This window comes from Phaenicophaeus curvirostris, chromosome 2 (genome assembly GCF_032191515.1).
Source record: "Phaenicophaeus curvirostris isolate KB17595 chromosome 2, BPBGC_Pcur_1.0, whole genome shotgun sequence".
In the NCBI taxonomy this organism is placed as follows: domain Eukaryota; kingdom Metazoa; phylum Chordata; class Aves; order Cuculiformes; family Cuculidae; genus Phaenicophaeus; species Phaenicophaeus curvirostris.
Window position 1 is genome coordinate 106,838,473 of NC_091393.1, and position 17,828 is coordinate 106,856,300.

General features: G+C 43.8%; 1 protein-coding gene across 5 annotated transcripts in view; it reads right to left on the bottom strand.

The window, feature by feature from the left end:
- TTBK1 (tau tubulin kinase 1) overlaps positions 1 to 17,828 on the bottom strand; it is a 110,339-nt gene that overhangs the window by 63,025 nt on the left and 29,486 nt on the right. For all 5 annotated transcript variants that reach the window (XM_069850330.1, XM_069850329.1, XM_069850331.1 and 2 more), the window contains 2 exons: positions 15,429 to 15,576; positions 3,537 to 3,610 (listed from right to left, as the gene is read on the bottom strand). In XM_069850330.1, coding sequence (XP_069706431.1) covers positions 3,537 to 3,610; positions 15,429 to 15,576 — 222 coding nt within the window. The remainder of the gene's footprint in view (positions 1 to 3,536; positions 3,611 to 15,428; positions 15,577 to 17,828) is intronic.

Consider the following 17,828-nt stretch of genomic DNA (forward strand, 5'->3'; position numbering starts at 1 on the left):
AAGGAGAACAGACTAAAAACCAGAGGAATCAATGTTCTTTGATCTCTGTCATAGCAGTTTGTCTATTCCACTTCAGATTTGTAAAGAGAAAGATGTTAAAAGGAGTACATTCTATGGCAGAGTACCCTTCTAATCCACAGAACAAACGCATTTATCAACTGACCAAAAGCATTAGGAATAAGAGTTTGCTGTTTCAGAGAACATGCATCAAGAGCAAAAGTTACAGGGACATGCTGTTTATCACTGTACCATAGAATCTCTTGATTCTGTTTCTGCAGACATGCATGCTTATAATACAAGTCCAGATGCATTCAAACAAAATTCACAACAGAATATATACAAAACATTCCAAACATTTGATGAGAAAATTCAGACTGCTCTCCAAACTGGTGAAATGAAATCTATTCATCCACCTATTTCATAGAACCCTAGAAGGGTTTGGGGTGGAAGGGACCTTAAAGATCATCCAGTTCCAACCCCCTGCCATTGCCAGGCACACCCTCCACTGCATCAGGTATCTCATCTGAATCTCCCCTCTTTCAGCTTAAAACCATTCCCCCTTGTCCTATCCCTGCACTCCCTGATAAAAAGCCCTCCCCAGCTTTTCTGCAGCCCTCTTTAAGTACTGGAAGGCTGCTATAGGGTCTCCTAGGAGCCTTCTCTTCTCTAGACTGATTTGCAGATGTCAAGGAGCCACCTACAACGAGCTCTTCCAGTGTATGACTACTTTCTCAAAATCGGTTTGACCCATGTTTCACCTCAGGGCTCTGGTCCCATTACCAACCACACTTGATACAGGTCAGTGAATATGGACATCCAGCCCACAGCAACCAGCCCAGGTTTGCTCCTTAGCATGGACAAAATAAGACTAAGCTACTTCTTCAGTGCTTCTTTTTTAATTTCTGTGACAGTTTAGTAGAGGCAACACAGATTCCTCATTGTTATCCTGAAAGATCCAGGTTATTGTATTGACAGCAGATATCTCTTTCCACTGTAAAGTGATTCCCTGGACTCCAACTCTCTTATCCAGAAGTAATAGGGAAAGGCAGGTTGTTTTCAGACCGCACACTGAAACGTGCCATAATTCTCCCCAGCTGGTTTGGGAGATGGTTTCAGACACGTGCCCCACAGAAACAACCCAAGGCATGTGAGTATCCAATGCTGCCCCCAGGAAAAGAGAGAAAATTAGCAGTTTTTTAAATAAATACCATCAGAGAAGATGAAGACGCAATGAGAGGCAAAGCTTAGAGTGGAAGCCTCAGTCTCAGTGACTGAAGAGACAGAACTGCAGTACATAGCAGTCAGAGAGACACAAGATTAACTACATCTCAGCAGACTGTGAAGTTGAAGGAGAATTTTAGCCCCAAGAGTGATGGTGAAAAACTAGCTAATGCTTTAAGTATCAAACTCTCCATCTGCAAATAACGAAACAATTTTTAGCTCTGTCTGCTCTCCAAGCTCAGCTACATAGTCAGGAACAGCTTAGAAAGTTAGAGATACTGTGTAGAGAGGTTTTTCCAAAGCATAATCATCTTCATCAGGCTGTTAAGTACAGGATTGTGGGGTTAGAAGCCTTGTTGCTCCATGAGCTCCAGAGTAGCCCTTTCAAGAATCATATTCACTCACATCCTGCAGCAACAGCCAGGGTTGGTAGAGAGTAAAAGATTCTTTCTATCCATAACAACAGATGCATAAAAGGCAAAGTCGACGAGCACCAGGAATTTACTGGTTTTATACATCCACCTCACGATGTAGAACCGCACTTCAAAAGAATCAGAAGTTTATTTCAAAGAAGCATCACGGTCTGCTGGTGTCTGTTTTACTTCATTCACCATTCACTAATTAAAAATAACCTTCCAGTTTATGTGGCAGCTCACTTCTCATTACGTAGTGCTTTGACATTCTCACTTTCCTTCAGTACAATTTATTGTCCAAATTATACACAAAGAAACATGATGTGAGCTGTAAGCTCTTCAGGGGAAGGGTACACTTGTATGGTATAATTACATAGTGCTTTGCATAGCAAAGCCCTGATCATACAAGCTGCAAGAGAGAGAGGACAAGTTCCCTGTGAACTCTTATGTCAGGTGCTGAAATAGGCCAGCTTCAAAGGCAGAAAGAAGAACCTTTAGTTTGAAAGTATTAGCCTCCAGCCAGGGACAACCTCCCTCTCCTTAAAGGCCTTTCTTCTGTGTGTTTTTGGCTCAGCCATCTCTTCCCACTCGTTCCCCTCAAACTTTTTCTCCTGTGGCTGTATGCAGTTAAAGAAAGCTGCTTCTGTGCAAAAGAAAGCTGCTTTCACGATGGTGCCACTAGATTTGTGCTCTGAAGATCTAGCTATTTCTGTTTTCTTGTTGAAGATTCATGTTGAACCACGCAGAGGTCCCTGCAGCTCCTGCTGTTATTGTGGCTTGTGCAGATACCTATGTAAAACTTCATCTGGTTAACTCTGATAAGAACCATAGAATCACAGAATTATAGAATACTCTGAGTTGGAAGGGACCTTTACAGGTTACCCAGTCCACACCCCCTTGCAGAAGCAAGGACACCTTCCACTGGATCAGATTGCTCAGAGGCCCATCCAATCTGATCTTGAATGTTTCCAGGGATGAGATCTTCACTACCTCCCTGAGCAACTTGTTCCATTGTTTCACCACAATCATTGTAAAAAATGTCTTCCTTATATCCAGTCTAAATCTCCCTCTTTTAGTTTAAAACCATTACACCTTGCCCTGTCACAGCAGGCCTTGCTAAAAAGCCTGTCCCCAACTTTCCTGTAGCCTCCTTTAAGTACTGGAAGCTGCTCTAAGGTCTCCCTGCAGTCTTCTCTTCTCCAGGTTGAACAAGCCGAACTCTCTCAGCCTGTCCTTGTGAGGCAGGTTCTTCAGCCCTCACATCATCTCGATGGTCTCATCTGGATTTGTTCTGACAGATTCGTGTCCTTCCTGGGCTGAGGACTCCCAAACTGAACACAAGACTCTAGTTAAGAGTAGCTGGGTGTCTTAGCTCTACAGTCACTGTGTGCCAGCTATCTAAGTATTTGCCCATGTTGACTTAATATCAGCAGTGTTCAATGAGAGAAACGCTTTCACAGGAGAAGGCAAGCTGCTGCTGAGCTGGGTGGAGATGGGGGAGCCAGAGATCACTCGCTTTCATAGAGAAGGCTGTGCTGCTGGTGTGACACCACTGGCCCTCACAGCACTCTGAGCTCTGATACAAGACATGTATTTGCAATGCTGCATCACAGAACCCAGCAGGAGGTATTTCCAGCAGCTGGCCATGGGTAGTTTCTGCAAGTGTTCGGAATTGAGTTCTTTCCCCAGATAACTGACGGAAAGCAGAGCTATGAAATACCTTAGCGCATCCTGGCAACTGGAGCTATCCCAAGGGACAGCACAGCAACACCACCCCTTCTCACTGTCTTCCATTCCACCCACTTTCCATGTACAGGAAAGTCTCTACACCAGTGCTTGGCTTTATTCCCTCACCGTATATCCTTTCCAGAGAAGTGGGGAGAGGGGAAGCAAAGAACTCACCTGAAGCTGCATGACCACATAATTAAATTTCTCATTCCTTCCACAGCCAATAAATCTGCAAACATGATCCTTCCCTGAAAAGAAACAGAAACACACTGAATGGAACATTAAGATAATAACCCTCTAATCATGATTTTTAGAAAATTTTCTTCTGAATGAGAGCTCGTGACCGTAAGTGGCATCACGCAGGGAGTTTTGCAGAACACGTTGATTTTGTTTCTGCTTCCCAGTCTCGTAGCTCAGGACAGTACTGATATTCAACAAGAAAACTGCCTGTGAGTGGAAATCAGTGCCAAGGATCCTCAAATCCTCAAAGTGACACAGGGCACAAGTGACAGTGTGACAAACCACAGTTTATATCAACACCAACATAGAATCATGGAGTTATTAAGGTTAGAAAAGACCTCTAAGATCATACAGGCCAACTGCCAGCCTAATGCCACCATGCCTACTAAACCATGTCCTGAAGTGCCACATCTGCACATTTTTGAACACCTCCAGGGATGGAAACTCCACCACTTCCCTGGGCAGCCTGTTCCTGTGCTTCACCACTCTTCCCGTAAATAACTTCTTTCTGATTTCCAGTCTAAACCTTGCCCGACACAACTTGAGGCCATTTCCTCTCATCCTATCACTTGTTACTTGGGAGAAGAGATCAGCACCCACCTCGTTACAACCTCCTTTCAGGGAGTTGTAGAGAGGGGTGAGGTCTCCCCTCAGCCTCTTTTTCTCCATGCTAAACCATCCCAGTTCCCTCAGCCACTCCTTAAAGAACTTGCTCTCCAGACCCTCTCCCAACTCCTCTGGATACGCTCCAGCATCTTGGTGTCCTTATACTGAGGGGCCCAACATTGAACACAGGATTTGAGGTGTGGCCTCATCAGTGTTGTTTAAGCACATTCATTACACCAACTTTACTCAGTAAATGTTGACTTTCATACACCACCACTACACTTGCCTATCAGCTTTGATTACCTTGCAACATCTAAACTAATGCTACTTCAACACGGACAAGCCTTGATTTTAACAGTTGGAAACATCTGGAAAAGAAAGATGCTTATGAAAAAAAACTCCATTGAAATGTTAAAGTAATTTCAGAATAAAAGAAAGAAATAAACATGGGCAATTTCATGTCAAGTTCTGGTATGCTGTTAGAAGTTTGAACTACAAAACTGACCAGCTACTCTGCAACACTCAGGTTCATTCTACAGAAAGAAGATATTATTTTACCAAAACAGTGGTGAAGCATTGGAAGTGGCTGCCCAGGGAAGTGGTGGAGTCTCCATCCCTGGAGAGGTACAAAAAATGTGCAGGTGTGGCACTTCAGGACATGGTTTAGTAGGCATGGTGATGTTGGGTTGATGGTTTAACTGCATGATCTTAGAGATCTGTTCCAACCTCAATGGTTCTGTGATTCTATATTTCTATTCTCTGTGGCACAAAAATGCTGCCGCACCATCTCCATTTCATCATGTGGCACCAGGCAGGACCTATCTCAAAAAAAAAAAGGCTGAGGGAACTGGGGCTGTGGTTTCAGATCCTGACTTGTAAATGGATTTGTGATGGTGTATTCTCTTTATTAGCAAAAGAAGTACAAGGCATGAGTTCCTCTAACAGCAGACTGCCAATAACAGTGAAAAAGTGGATGCACACCACAATGGTTTGGTTCCTGGTTGGGTTTCTAAGCAGGGAAGAAGGTGTCATTGCATAGCTTTGCCCTGTATTTCTTTGTAGCACACGTCCTCGCCTGGCCATTACTAAGGAGGGACATCCAACAAGCTTAAACTGTTCTACATGGTGATTGTTGGGTGATTGTTGTAGGGGACTCCCTCCTAAAAGGAACGGAGGGACCCATTTGCAGACTGGACCCGCTCCACAGAGAGGTCTGCTGCTTACCGGGGGCATCAGTGAAGGAGGTAGCTAGAAAACTTCCTTCCCTGGTCCACGAGACAGACTACTATCCTCTGATAGTCCAAACTGGTAATGATGGTCTAGTAAACAAAAAGGCCAAAACCATCAAGAATGACTTCAGGGCCATTGGGAAAATGATGGAGGGCTCTGGGGCACAAATAGTATTCTGCTCCATCCCAAGGCTAAATAGAGAGGAGCTGGAAGTCAGGAATAAGAATTTGATTAATGCCTGGCTCCGAGCCTGGTGTGAGAGAGGCTTTGGCTTCTTTGATCGTGGGGTGGCTCACACACCCCCCGGCTTTCTTGCTAAGGATGGGACACGTGTGTATCCTAGGGGGGCTAAAGCCCTTGCTAAAAACCTAGCTAAGCTCATAAATCGAGCTTTAAACTAGATGTGAAGCGGGAGGGGGTTGAGCCCAGGCTAGACAGGAATGAGCCTGGACGTGGGGCAGTGGTGATTCGGAGAGGGTGTGCTGGTGAGGACCACCAGTACCTCACCACACTGAATATGGGGGAGAACACACCTGGGGGTGCTAAGGGAGATACGGGCACTCTGGAGCTAGCTACGCCAGTTACCAGGCAATTGGGAACAAACTCTGTTCCCTCTAGGAGGGCTGAAGGCTCGGCACCTCAGCTGAAGTGCATTTACACCAATACACGCAGCATGGGGAATAAGAAGGAAGAGCTGGAAGCTGTCGTAGGGCAAGGAGCCTATGATGTCGTTGCCATCACGGAAACGTGGTGGGACGACTCATATAACTGGAGTACGGCTATGGTGGGGTACAAACTCTTCAGGCGGGATAGGAAGGGTAGGAGAGGAGGCGGGGTAGCCCTCTTTGTAAGGGAGGACTTGGACTCCATTGAGATGGATTGTGGCGACGAGGAGATTGAGTGCCTGTGTGTTAAAATCAGAGGAGCCCATAAGAAGGTAGATTTTGTGATGGGAGTCTGTTACAGACCACCCAGCCAAGGAGAAGCAGCTGATGAGCTCTTCTATAAACAGCTGGGGTTAGTCTCTGGATCGATGCCTCTCATTCTTGTGGGAGACTTCAAACTTCCTGATACCTGCTGGAAGTACAATAGAGCAGAAAGGAAGCAGTCTAGGAGGTTCCTGGAGTGCGTGGGAGACAACTTCCTTGCACAGCTGGTGAATGAACCAACAAGGGAAGGTGCCCTCCTGGACCTGCTGTTTGTGAACAGAGAAGGCCTTGTGGGGGATGTGGCAGTAGGCTGACGCCTAGGACAAAGTGATCATGAGATGATAGGGTTTTCTGTTCTAGGTGAAGTGAAGAGGGTGGTTAGTAGGACAGTAGCATTAAATTTCCAGAGGGCAGACTCTGAACTCTTCAGAAGGCTGGTTGGCAGAGTCTCATGGGAGACAGTACTTAAGGGCAAGGGAGCCCATGAGGGCCGGGAGCTCTTCAAAAACGAAATCCTAGCAGCTCAAGAGAAAGCCATCCCCATGTTCCGGAAAAAAAGCCGGCAGGGGAGAAGGCCATCTTGGTTGAGCAGAGAGATCTTGAGTGATATCAAGAAGAAGAGAAATGTTTATGGGCTCTGGAAGAGGGGACAGGCCTCTTGGGTGGACTACAGGAGGGAAGTGAGATTGTGTAGAGAAAAAATCAGAAGGGCTAAGGCTCAAGTAGAAATCAGATTGGCAAAGTCTGTGAAAGATAACAAAAAATCCTTCTATAAATATATAAATAATAAAAGCAGGACTAGGGAGACCATACAGCCCCTATTGGACGCAGAAGGGACAACAGTGACAGGGGATGAGGAAAAGGCTGAGGTACTTAATGCCTTCTTTGCCTCAGTCTTTACTTGTAAAGAAAGTTGTTCCGTCTGTGTACAAACCCAGGAGCTAGAGGAGCAAAATGAGGCTCCCATGATCCAAGAGGAGGTGGTCAGAGCCTTGCTAGCCCAACTAGACACCCACAAGTCTATGGGGCTGGATGGGATTCATCCAAGGGTATTGAAGGAGCTGGCGGATGTGGTGGCCAAACCCCTTTCCATCATCTTCCAACAGTCCTGGAAGACTGGGGAAGTCCCACTGGACTGGAGGCTGGCTGATGTTGTGCCCATCTACAAGAAGGGTCGCAGGGCTGTCAGACAAGAACATTAAAACCCAACCCCCTGGCAGGGAGAATCTGGCCACCTAAATCAATCATTTCTACATAATAGGAGCAGTAGTGTCCAATGCACTTGATTGTGAATTGTTCTATAATTTTTTATTATGATGAACTGAGAGTTCTTGATGACCCACATCCCCAAACTGACTTGATTTTACCCTCCTTTCCAGCCTAAAATGGGCTCTTACTAGACCTGTTGGTCTTGGGAATTTTGGAATTCCCCAGAACAGCTCTCCCATGTGCTATTCTGCAACACAAGAAACATCAGGAAAAGAAGAAAGGGGAGGAGGAATGATTGTGCCAACTCTTGCATGAAACAAAGGGAATCTAACAGAGTGTAGAGAAAGCAGACGACATTTCGAGATGGCCAGATGGTCATGTAGATAGGATAAATGCTTGGAGCACCAACCCCTCTAGATTTCTGAGATTTCTACGATTTTTTCACCTAAAGGAGGCACCAGGTTGCAACTATTTGCTCTCTCAAAGAAGCTCATTCCAGCTCAAGTAGCAGATGGAGGCTGACAGTCAGGCGTGACTTTGGGATTCCTGCAGATCAGTCCTGAGGCTGACCAGAATGATGAAGCCCACAAGAACAATCACGTTAATAACCTTCTGCGCAGCCAGGATAAGAGGACTGTCATACTTTAAAGCTGAAAGAAATAGCCCTCTTGCCTCACACATGCCCTCCTCAAGCATGAAGATCATAGCACAGAGAGCAGTAAAGTGTATTTTAACCCAGAAAAGTAATAAGTGTTTTAATATTAACCCACAGAAAAATATTCTTTCTATTGCTGCCTTTAAACTAAAATGAATGCAATCCTCTCTCTTGTAACATTGGGTAAGAAATACAAATATTTCAGTTACTAGTCCTTGTTCTGAAGGAACTTAAAAATTACAATCAATAGCCATTCATAAAAATAACTTCAAGTGTCTGAAAAACCCTTCCATGCTAGGACAGATATTCACCACCTTGTAGATACATGATTAAAACCCTCATGTTAATACTTAAAAACTTTCATTACACAGTCCTTAAAGAATTAAATGATGATCCTTTTTTGAATGTATTTTTCCACAAGGATCAATTTCAAACTGCTGGAAACCAATATTCATTCCAACCTTCTACTTGTTTAAGTTCTAAAATACTCCTAATGTATTTCCAATACAGCAATGAAACTAATCAAATCACAGAATCAGAGACTCATAGAATCATTCAGTTGGAAAAGACCTTTGAGATCACAAAGTCCAATTGTATGTGTCCACACCTAAACCATATCCCTAAGCACTTCATCTACCTGTCTTTTAAATACCTTTGTGGTTGGTGACTCCATCACCTCCCTGGGCAGCCTGTGCCAGTGCCCAATAACCTTTTCAGTGTAGAAATTTTTCCTAATATCCAATCTACACCTCCCCTGGTGCAACTTGAAGCCATTTCCTCTCATCCTATCACCTGTTAATCAGAAGAAGAGACCAGCACCCACCTTGCTACAACTTCCTTTCAGGGCACTGCAGAGAGCAATGAGATCTCCCCTCAGCCTCCTCTTCTCCAGGCTAAACAATCCCAGGTCCCTCAGCCACTCCCCCTTGCTCCAGACCCTTCCCCAGCTCCATTGCCTTTCTCTGGACATGCCTCAGCCCCTCAATGTCCTTCCTGTACACAGGGGCCCAAAACTGAATACAGGATTCCAGATGCAGCCTCACCAGCACTGAGTGTAGGGGGACAATCTCTTCCCTGCTCCTTTGTATTACGGGGATACTGAATTCACACCTGTAGAAATTTTCTGAAAAAAGGAGGATCCTGAAAATGAAATGACAGTTATTTTCTGCAACTTCTAACTTTACTTGGAAATGGTGTCTGTGGCTTGGCAAAGCTGGCTAGCATGGTTTTCTTTCCTTTGCAGTTACCAACTTTCACCTCTGGCAAGACAAACCAGCTGACTTCAGGGACTTGTCAACTCAGCTGGAGACAAGGATTTCTGAAATTGAAAGAAAACAAATTCTATGCTGGATTGCTAGGATTTAATCAACTGGGTTAACCTTGCTAGTGCTTCTGTAACAAATGAATGAACAAATTGACATAAAATCAAAAGGGTGGTTGTCATCTTCTAATTGAATAATAAAAGGCAAGACTGCCTGACCTTGCAAAGCAAAATTCCTCTACTTGTTTCCCCAGACCACTAAAAATTTTAAGATGAGAACCTCATAAGAGATCCCACACAAAAGTGTGCTTTAAAGTCCCCTTCATCCATCCCATGGCCTTCTCCTATCATGTGACACCATGGTTCCTATAGAAAACATGCGTCCAATGCCAGTTCACTCAAACACCCATAAGACTCTTCCACACGGAAAAACACAGTGCTGGGCAGAACCTAGAACTACATCAAGTGAAGGCCAAGTGCCAGGTCCTGCACGTGGGTCATAACAACCCCATGCAAAGCTCCAGGCTTGAGGAAGAGAGGCCAGAATGATGCCTGGCAGAAAAGGACCTAGGGGTGACAACAGCTAAACATGTGCCGTGTGCCCAGGTGGCCAAGAAGACCAAGAGCATCCCAGCTTGTATCAAAAATGGTGTGGTCAGCAGGAGTAGCGAAGTGATTGTTCCCCCTGTACTTACTGCTGGTGAGGCTGCACCTCAAATCCTGTCTTCAGTTTTGGGCCCCTCACTGTAAGAAAGACATTGAGGGGCCAGAGCATGTTCAGAAAACTGGAATGGAGCAGGAGAAGGGTTTGGAGTAGAGGGATTATGGGAGCAGTTGAGGAAACTGGAGCTGTTTAGTCTACAAAAGAGGAGGCTCAGGGGAGACCTCATTGCTCTCTACAACTGCAGTACCCTGAAAGGAGGTTGTAGTGAGGTGGGTGCTGGTCTCTTCTCCCAAGTAACAAGTGGTAGGACGAGAGGAAATGGCTTCAAGTTGCACCAGAGGATGTTTAAATTGGATATTAGGAAAAGTTTCTTCACTGAAAGGGTTATTGGGCACAGGCTGCCCAGGGACTTGATTGAGTCACCATCCCTGGAAGTATTTAAAAGATGGGAAGATGAAGTGCTTAGGGATATGATTTATTAGTGGACAGGTACAGTTGGACTTAGTGATCTCAAAGGTGTTTTCTGACATTTTCTGATTCAATGTTTCTAAGTGTGTGAATCTACGACTCTGCGACAGCCTAAAAACTTGACAAGGGTAATTTACACTGCTCCCAAGTTTTTATCTGTAAAGCCTGGTTACATCAACCTAGCCAAATACTAGAGAAACATATAAAACATATCTACAAAAACAACATAAACTGAATCACAGAGAGTTAAGGCACCACTGTAACAGGAAAAACTGACATTTGCAGAAAGAAAAGACAAGGACTGGCAAATGAGAAAAAAAAAAGCAAGACCCCTTTTCTTCCCCTATTTTGTTAGGAGACCCTTACCTATCCAACACCTGGCAGTATACAGGGAACAAGTAACACAGATGTGCTTCACTATCTGCTGTAATAAAACCAGATACTCAAGAACTACAATGCCTGTGACCAGGCTGCATCTTGCACAACTACTCAATATGCAGAAGATCTCTGCACTGCAGAATAAAATTAATCAGAGTCCTACGCAATGAGATTGGTTACACTAAAAAGAAGGCATTTACAAAGAAATCGGCACAGTGCTTTGAAATAGCTGGCTGCCAAGAGAGGTCAAGGGCAAGTACATGGGGCTAGGTAGCTTCACAGCAGGTCAAAATTGCCACCGCAGACAAACTGAAGAGAGTGCTCAGCACCAGCACAGTACGGCCATTTTAACAGACAATTTAAATGTGAGGCTGCTCCAAGGAGAATCCTAGCAAAGGAAATTGAATTACAAGGCCAAATCCATATTTTGAGGAGCTTATGGATCAGAAGGCATCCAAAGTGCACACCTAGTGAGAGATTTGTTTGCATCATCCTAGTCTCACAAGTCCTCAGAGGGCTCCCAGAGAGACCTATAAGGAGGTGGGTAAGGACAGGCAGAACTCTTTTGAATTCAAAGCATCGGCTGCTGGGCCTCACACAGCCCTAGTGAGCATCTAATGCAGACACAGTGCCTGGTTTAGCATGTAAGGGTGGTTCCCACGTCCCTCTTTGCAGCAGCCCAAAAGCTAGAGAAATAATACACCAGATTTAATCAGGGATACCAGTTTACTCTTTCTGCTGTTCGAAAAGCAGACTGACACTGAGAAAGCCCAAGCCAAGCATCTGAAAAGCCATGCAAAAACTTTTTTAACGGAGCCGTTCTGTTTTGATTAACCTCCAAGACCCCAGAGGTGGGAAGCAGAGTCCAGATAGTATTTAACTGATGCCATTTTGCCACCCAAAGATTGTTCCATAGCAAGCCCAGGGTGGGAAAAAAAGTCATAGAGATATTGGGCAGTTTCTGTCTGTCCATCTGTGTTCCAAAGGGTTAAAAAAAGCACTGAATATATGGAAAAACATCTGCTCTTCTAGAAGTGACAGGACTCTTCCTTCCATACGTTAAATGATAGGAAATCACATTTTTTTCTCCACATGATTCCAAAGGACAGTCTGAGAGACCTGGTTTATAACAGCAATGAGGTTTCAAAGCAAGCCCCCACACTGCCTTAAATCATCACAATTATCAAGTGTCAGCGTTGTTCAGAGTGGCTTTGGGTCATGCAAACTTTTTGGAGCAAACAGACCCAGAAGCTCCATTGCAGGTGCTCACCAAATAGTCCCCAAATCCAAAATGAGACAATCCAAACCAAGAACTGCTCCCTCAGACTGCAGGACCAGACTAAAGCTAACCCAAAACACATGCTGTTTATAGCATAAAATCCCCAAGCCATATATAGAAACATAGAATGCTTTGGGTTGGATGGGACCATTACAGGTCATCCAGTTCTACCCGCCCTGCCATGGGCAGACACTTACATTGGACAAGGCTGCTCAAAGCCCCATCCAACCTGGCCCTGAACACCTCCAGGGATGGGGCAGCCATGACTTCTCTGGGCAACCTGTGCCAGTGCTTCACCACTATCACAATAAAAAATGTCTTCCTTATATCCAGTCTAAATCTACCCTCCCTTAGTTTAAAACTGTTCCCCCTCATCCTATCCCTGCACTCACTGATAAAGAGCCCCTGCAAAGCTTTCCTGTAGCCCCTTTCAGTACTGGAAGGTTGCTATAAGATCTCCCTGCAGCATTGTATTCTCCAGGCTGAACAACCCCAACTCTCTCAGCCCCTGGATCATCTTTGTGGTCTCCTCTGAACTTGCTCTAACAGATTCATGTCCTTCCTGTGCTGACAACTCCGGAGCTGCACACAGGACTGCAGGTGAGGACTCACCAGAACTGAGATGCCAGAGATGCTTAGGCCTAAGTCACTGCTTCTGTCCACAGATCTGCTGGTACTGCATCACTCGCTTACACAGACACAGCTGAAGGGGGTGAAACATAGAAAGCCCAACAACAGCCTTTCTTGCTCTCTTGATAAGCAAGCTACCAATTCATTCAGCCATACAGGTCTTATTTCCATTAGCTTTTTAATGTATGTGATCAAAAGACGTGTCTACACAGCAAAAGACTTGCAGATACAGCTAAATCCACAACCTGCTCTGCTAGACACACGTTGTATCTGGAAGAATTATTACGTCAATGCAGCTTAGGCTTGGTTTCAAAATGCTTGAGTGCAAAATAGAAAAGCCCGATAGGTTAAAATTATTTGCAAATAGTACAATAGTATACAATCATCTCATTTAAAGATAATTTTATTGTAGTGATTAATGTAATACAATGAAGGCTTGACAGTAAAATAGTTTTCTTTTCACAGAGAAACTGTATTTATGCAGGAGTTCCCTGTGAAGATGTGCCAAATGATCCCTGAATTTGTAATGGATTAGAATTTTGTCCCTAGTAGGTTAACTCTCTACTAGCCATCTATAACATGATTTTTCTTACTATCTTTTCTCATATATTCCTTTGATTTATTAAACCTATACTTACCAATGATGAACACACATTTCTTTCTGCAGTACACCGTGAATTTTTCATATAATTTCCATATTGTTTGTTACTTATTGCACTTTTTAGAGAGAAATGCATATACAAGAATCAGAAGCTACTGCACTGAGAGGTTGGGCTGCACCCAAATCAGGTCCCGAAGTAGGTCTATAGTATGGGCTGATGGTCTGCCTCCTCTACCTCCATACTGCATGAAGCTCTAGCAACTTGCACACCCCTGATCACAATCTCTGAAAAGCAGCTCATTAGTCCTTTAATAGTAGTGTGACACATAAACAGAAAACAACAAAGCTGCACTATTTAAGAGGGACCGCAACGTTCCATACTACCAGAAACATACAAAGGAATTTTAGACAACACTGTTCCCCTGCTTTCCACCTGGAAAACCATGAACCGACTCTATCACCCCAGGTAACTATAACCCCGGGTATCACCAACTTCCTCCGTCCATCAGCTGTCTGGATAAAGTCAGCATCTCCCTTTCTGATATGTTTCTCACCTCTCTGCAACAACTCACAGTGCAAACATACACAACACACAATTCCCAACTCTCTCAACCTTATTTCTTATTTTAACTTTACCATTTATTTCAGTGAGGCATTTGAGGATTAACCTTGAACCAAAAAAAGAGAAATTCTTCACAGAACAGCTTGATTTGACAGTTGGACTGGATGATCTTAGAGGTCTTTCCAACCTTAACAATTCTATGATTTGTAAAAATATGGCTGAAGTAATTTGTCATTCTCAAGTACAGAACAGCTGATGCATAGACAATTCTGCTGCTTTTGTCTCTTCCATCCCTTAACAATTGCTAACTGCACTGCCAAGGGACTTTCCTCATTCCACACACCATCACTCCCTCTCTCCAGTTACAAGGATCATGCTGTGTACAACTAACTGGGAGTGTTTTTTCTAGCATTCGGTATTCTCAACTATTTTCCAGAAATAAACACTGATTGCAGAGCACAAGTATTAGTCATCTTATTGCACGTTTTTTTGGTATTAGTTCTGAAGTTGGGACTTCAGGTCATGCTTTTCAAGCATTCTCTACTCTGGGTGCAATACATACTGACACTAGCCAGCATGATAGCGTCATCACTTGGTATTTTAATAATCTGCTGTTCTGCACAGTCACACCCTCACTCAGTTCTAGCAGGGCTGGGCACAAATCAAGGAAGTCTCCCATTTTTGCTGCTTCCCAGTTTGAAACCTGCCTATGAGCTTTGCCAGGTTCACCCAGAGAAGCCAGTGGTCCCAGGGATGACTTCTACATTCAAACCTACATAAAGTTATGTAAGGAAAAATTAAGAATAGGAGTATCATTCAAACTAACATCATTCAAAATCATCACTCCCAAAATCAAAATCACTTCATACTTTGCCTTCAGGATAAGCACATGAAACATTAACTAATTGCCAGTTTCACTATTCTTCATGTTACCCACTTTTTGCACCCATCAATCATTTTACTTGGAGGCTCTGTCATGCTTGCAGTGTTATAGTCACGAACATCGTCCTGGTCCTCTGGGAGATGATCAAGTCACCTCATTTCTTAGTCAGACATTGCTTGCTCTGTTCCTTATTATCTACTCAGTATTACTAGACCACACAGATCAGTGTACCAATAGTTCAGTTTAAATCTCCTCATTGTTCTTGCAGTCTGGTGGACAAAACCAGTCCCTGCAGTCAAAACTCACTTGAGAAGGGCACTTTGCAGAACATAATAACTTTCTGAGCTCAATGACTTAATGTAACATCACGCACAGATGGAAGCTGAAGAGAAAATTATAAAGAACAATTGCAACTTCGGATTCTAATTGTCATCATGCACAGCGACCTTAAAAAAGAGCTTTCTTCCTTACCTTGCAGCTTTTTTAGGACAGCCACTTCCATCTTGAGAACTTGCTTTGGCTGCTGGGCTGATTCCACCTTCAAGGCCACATTCTCACGGGTCAGCAGATCCATCGCCTCATAGATCTCTCCAAAGCCACCACCACCAATCTTCTTCAGCTATAAAAGTACAAAGAGGTTTGGTACAACATACAAGAGAGACAACATTAAACTAGCGCCAGGCACAAGCTTCTTCACTGCACAGGGAGAACAAACTCAGCTCCCAGTCTGTGCTGTGCCTGAATTCCTTCAGTGCACAGCTAGGCAGAAGTCCAGCTGCCCACTTGACTGTGCTATCTATAAATTCTTTGCTGTAACAACAAAGAACTAGCCAAGCAAGTGATGTCATGTGATACAGTCAAAAGCAAACGATAATGCCTATTACCTCAATAATGTTATTGCCAAAATTCAAGGAAAGACCCTTCAAGGAGACAGCAGAACCACCATGGCAGATGAAAAATTGTCATTTCATCCCAACACTTACATGTCTACAGTAAAACACAACCCTGGTAGCTGGAACTAAAGCTTTTACAAAATAAATTAAATGAAGTCTTTGTCTCATTCACAGGATTTTAAATACAGAACAAAACACCCACTGGAATATTTTACAAAGTGTTTGACCTGCTCTGCTGGTGAGGTTACTCCAGAGTCACATTTCATAGAGTTGCCAACTGCACTACCTCAAAACACTTAGGTACAAGCCACAAGTACAGCTCCATTGTTTCTCTTTCTCTTTCTTCTTTTCTTTTCAATTTTAAATCAAACCAAATGATGCCTTTCCTGTCTCTGAGGGAAATTAAAGACTGTTTCACAATAAAAGGATATAACTACTTGAAAATGAAAACATTCAATTGACATGAACTCAAAGCTAAAGATGTCAGCATCTTGCATCTTATAACTTGTACGCTCAAGCCCTAGAAAGGCAAATACCTTCACAGCCATAAAATCACAGTCTGATGTTCTCAGCCCTAAAGGGAAAAGAGAGTTTTACCTCTTAGACACTCTGAATCTGTTATGGTTCATGCTGCTACAGAAGTACTATTCTATTTTCATTGTTCTATTTGAAGGAAGTTTCGCAGCCTGAATCGAAGCTGCAAGTCCACATTGCCAAAATGCTCTAATAATCAGTCCTGCGGAAACTGAACTTCCCGCTTATCAATACACATTTTTTCCAATTTCTTTTCCCATTTCAGTTCACAGAAATGAAGCAGGAACCTCGGGAACCTTAATTTCTCTTTACTTCAGGAACTGTTAGCATCTTTGCCATATATTTTGCAATCGGGAGTTAGACTGATGGGAACATCGCTTTGTCACCTTTCACCATTACCAAATGCACTCAAAAAGCTCTCAAAAATGAAGTGAAATTTATATTTCTTGCACTAGAAAACTTCTTGGGCTTACTGTACTTCATCACAGAGCCAGCACTCCTTGCTTGTCAAAAAAAGTATGTTGCTAGATTTTCACCAAACAATTCACTTGCTTCCTGGTTCACTTGGGACTAAGTAAACATTTAGATGTTAATCGCCAAGGAAAAAAGTGTCCGATACTGAAAATAACACTCAAATAACAGCATTTTGGCTCCACTGTACAGTTTCAGCATATTTCATATGCACCTGCTAGAGACAGATCGCCTGCCTGTTCTAGAGTAGCCACCCACTCAGAGAGCAAGCTGGGATTCTCCGCCTTTCCTGGAAGGTGATTCCTTGATTCTCCTGCTGCTGCGACTTGACAGCATATGCACATATAGTTATACATATGCATGTATAAGACAGACTCCTGACGTGTTGCAAGTGTCAATATCCATGCCAGGAAAATTATTTTATATTTAAAGCATACAATGCTACCCAGGAACAAATTCAGGCTTACAGCACAGCTACATCAGGGCTCCCTTGATCTGCTTAGCACTCGTTCATCAAACCCAGCTGCAGCCCTTCCCTTTGGCATTTTGTGTTCCCCCTGTTTGCAACTGCTCAGGAAGCCCCAACAGCAGCAGTAACACTTGAAGAGAAAAAGAAGTTGAAGTCGAAGTCAGGCAGCCGGTCAAAAATCTATCTTACACAATGTTTAATGAGGCCTAGATGATATTTTAGTGTCTTCTGTACCACAGAAGGCCTGTTACAGAATCATAGAATGTCCTGAGTTGGAAGGGGCCCATGAGGATCATTGAGTCCAACTCCTGTCCCTGCATAGGACAACCCCAACATTCACATTACGTACCTAAAGGCTCCTGGAACATTGTCAGGCTTGGTGCCACAGCTGCTTCCCTGGGGAGCCTGTTTCAGGGCTCTACCACTCCCGGAATGAAAAACCTTTCCCTCATCCCCAACCTAACCCTCCCGTGGCACATCATCCTGCCATTCCTTTGGGTCCAG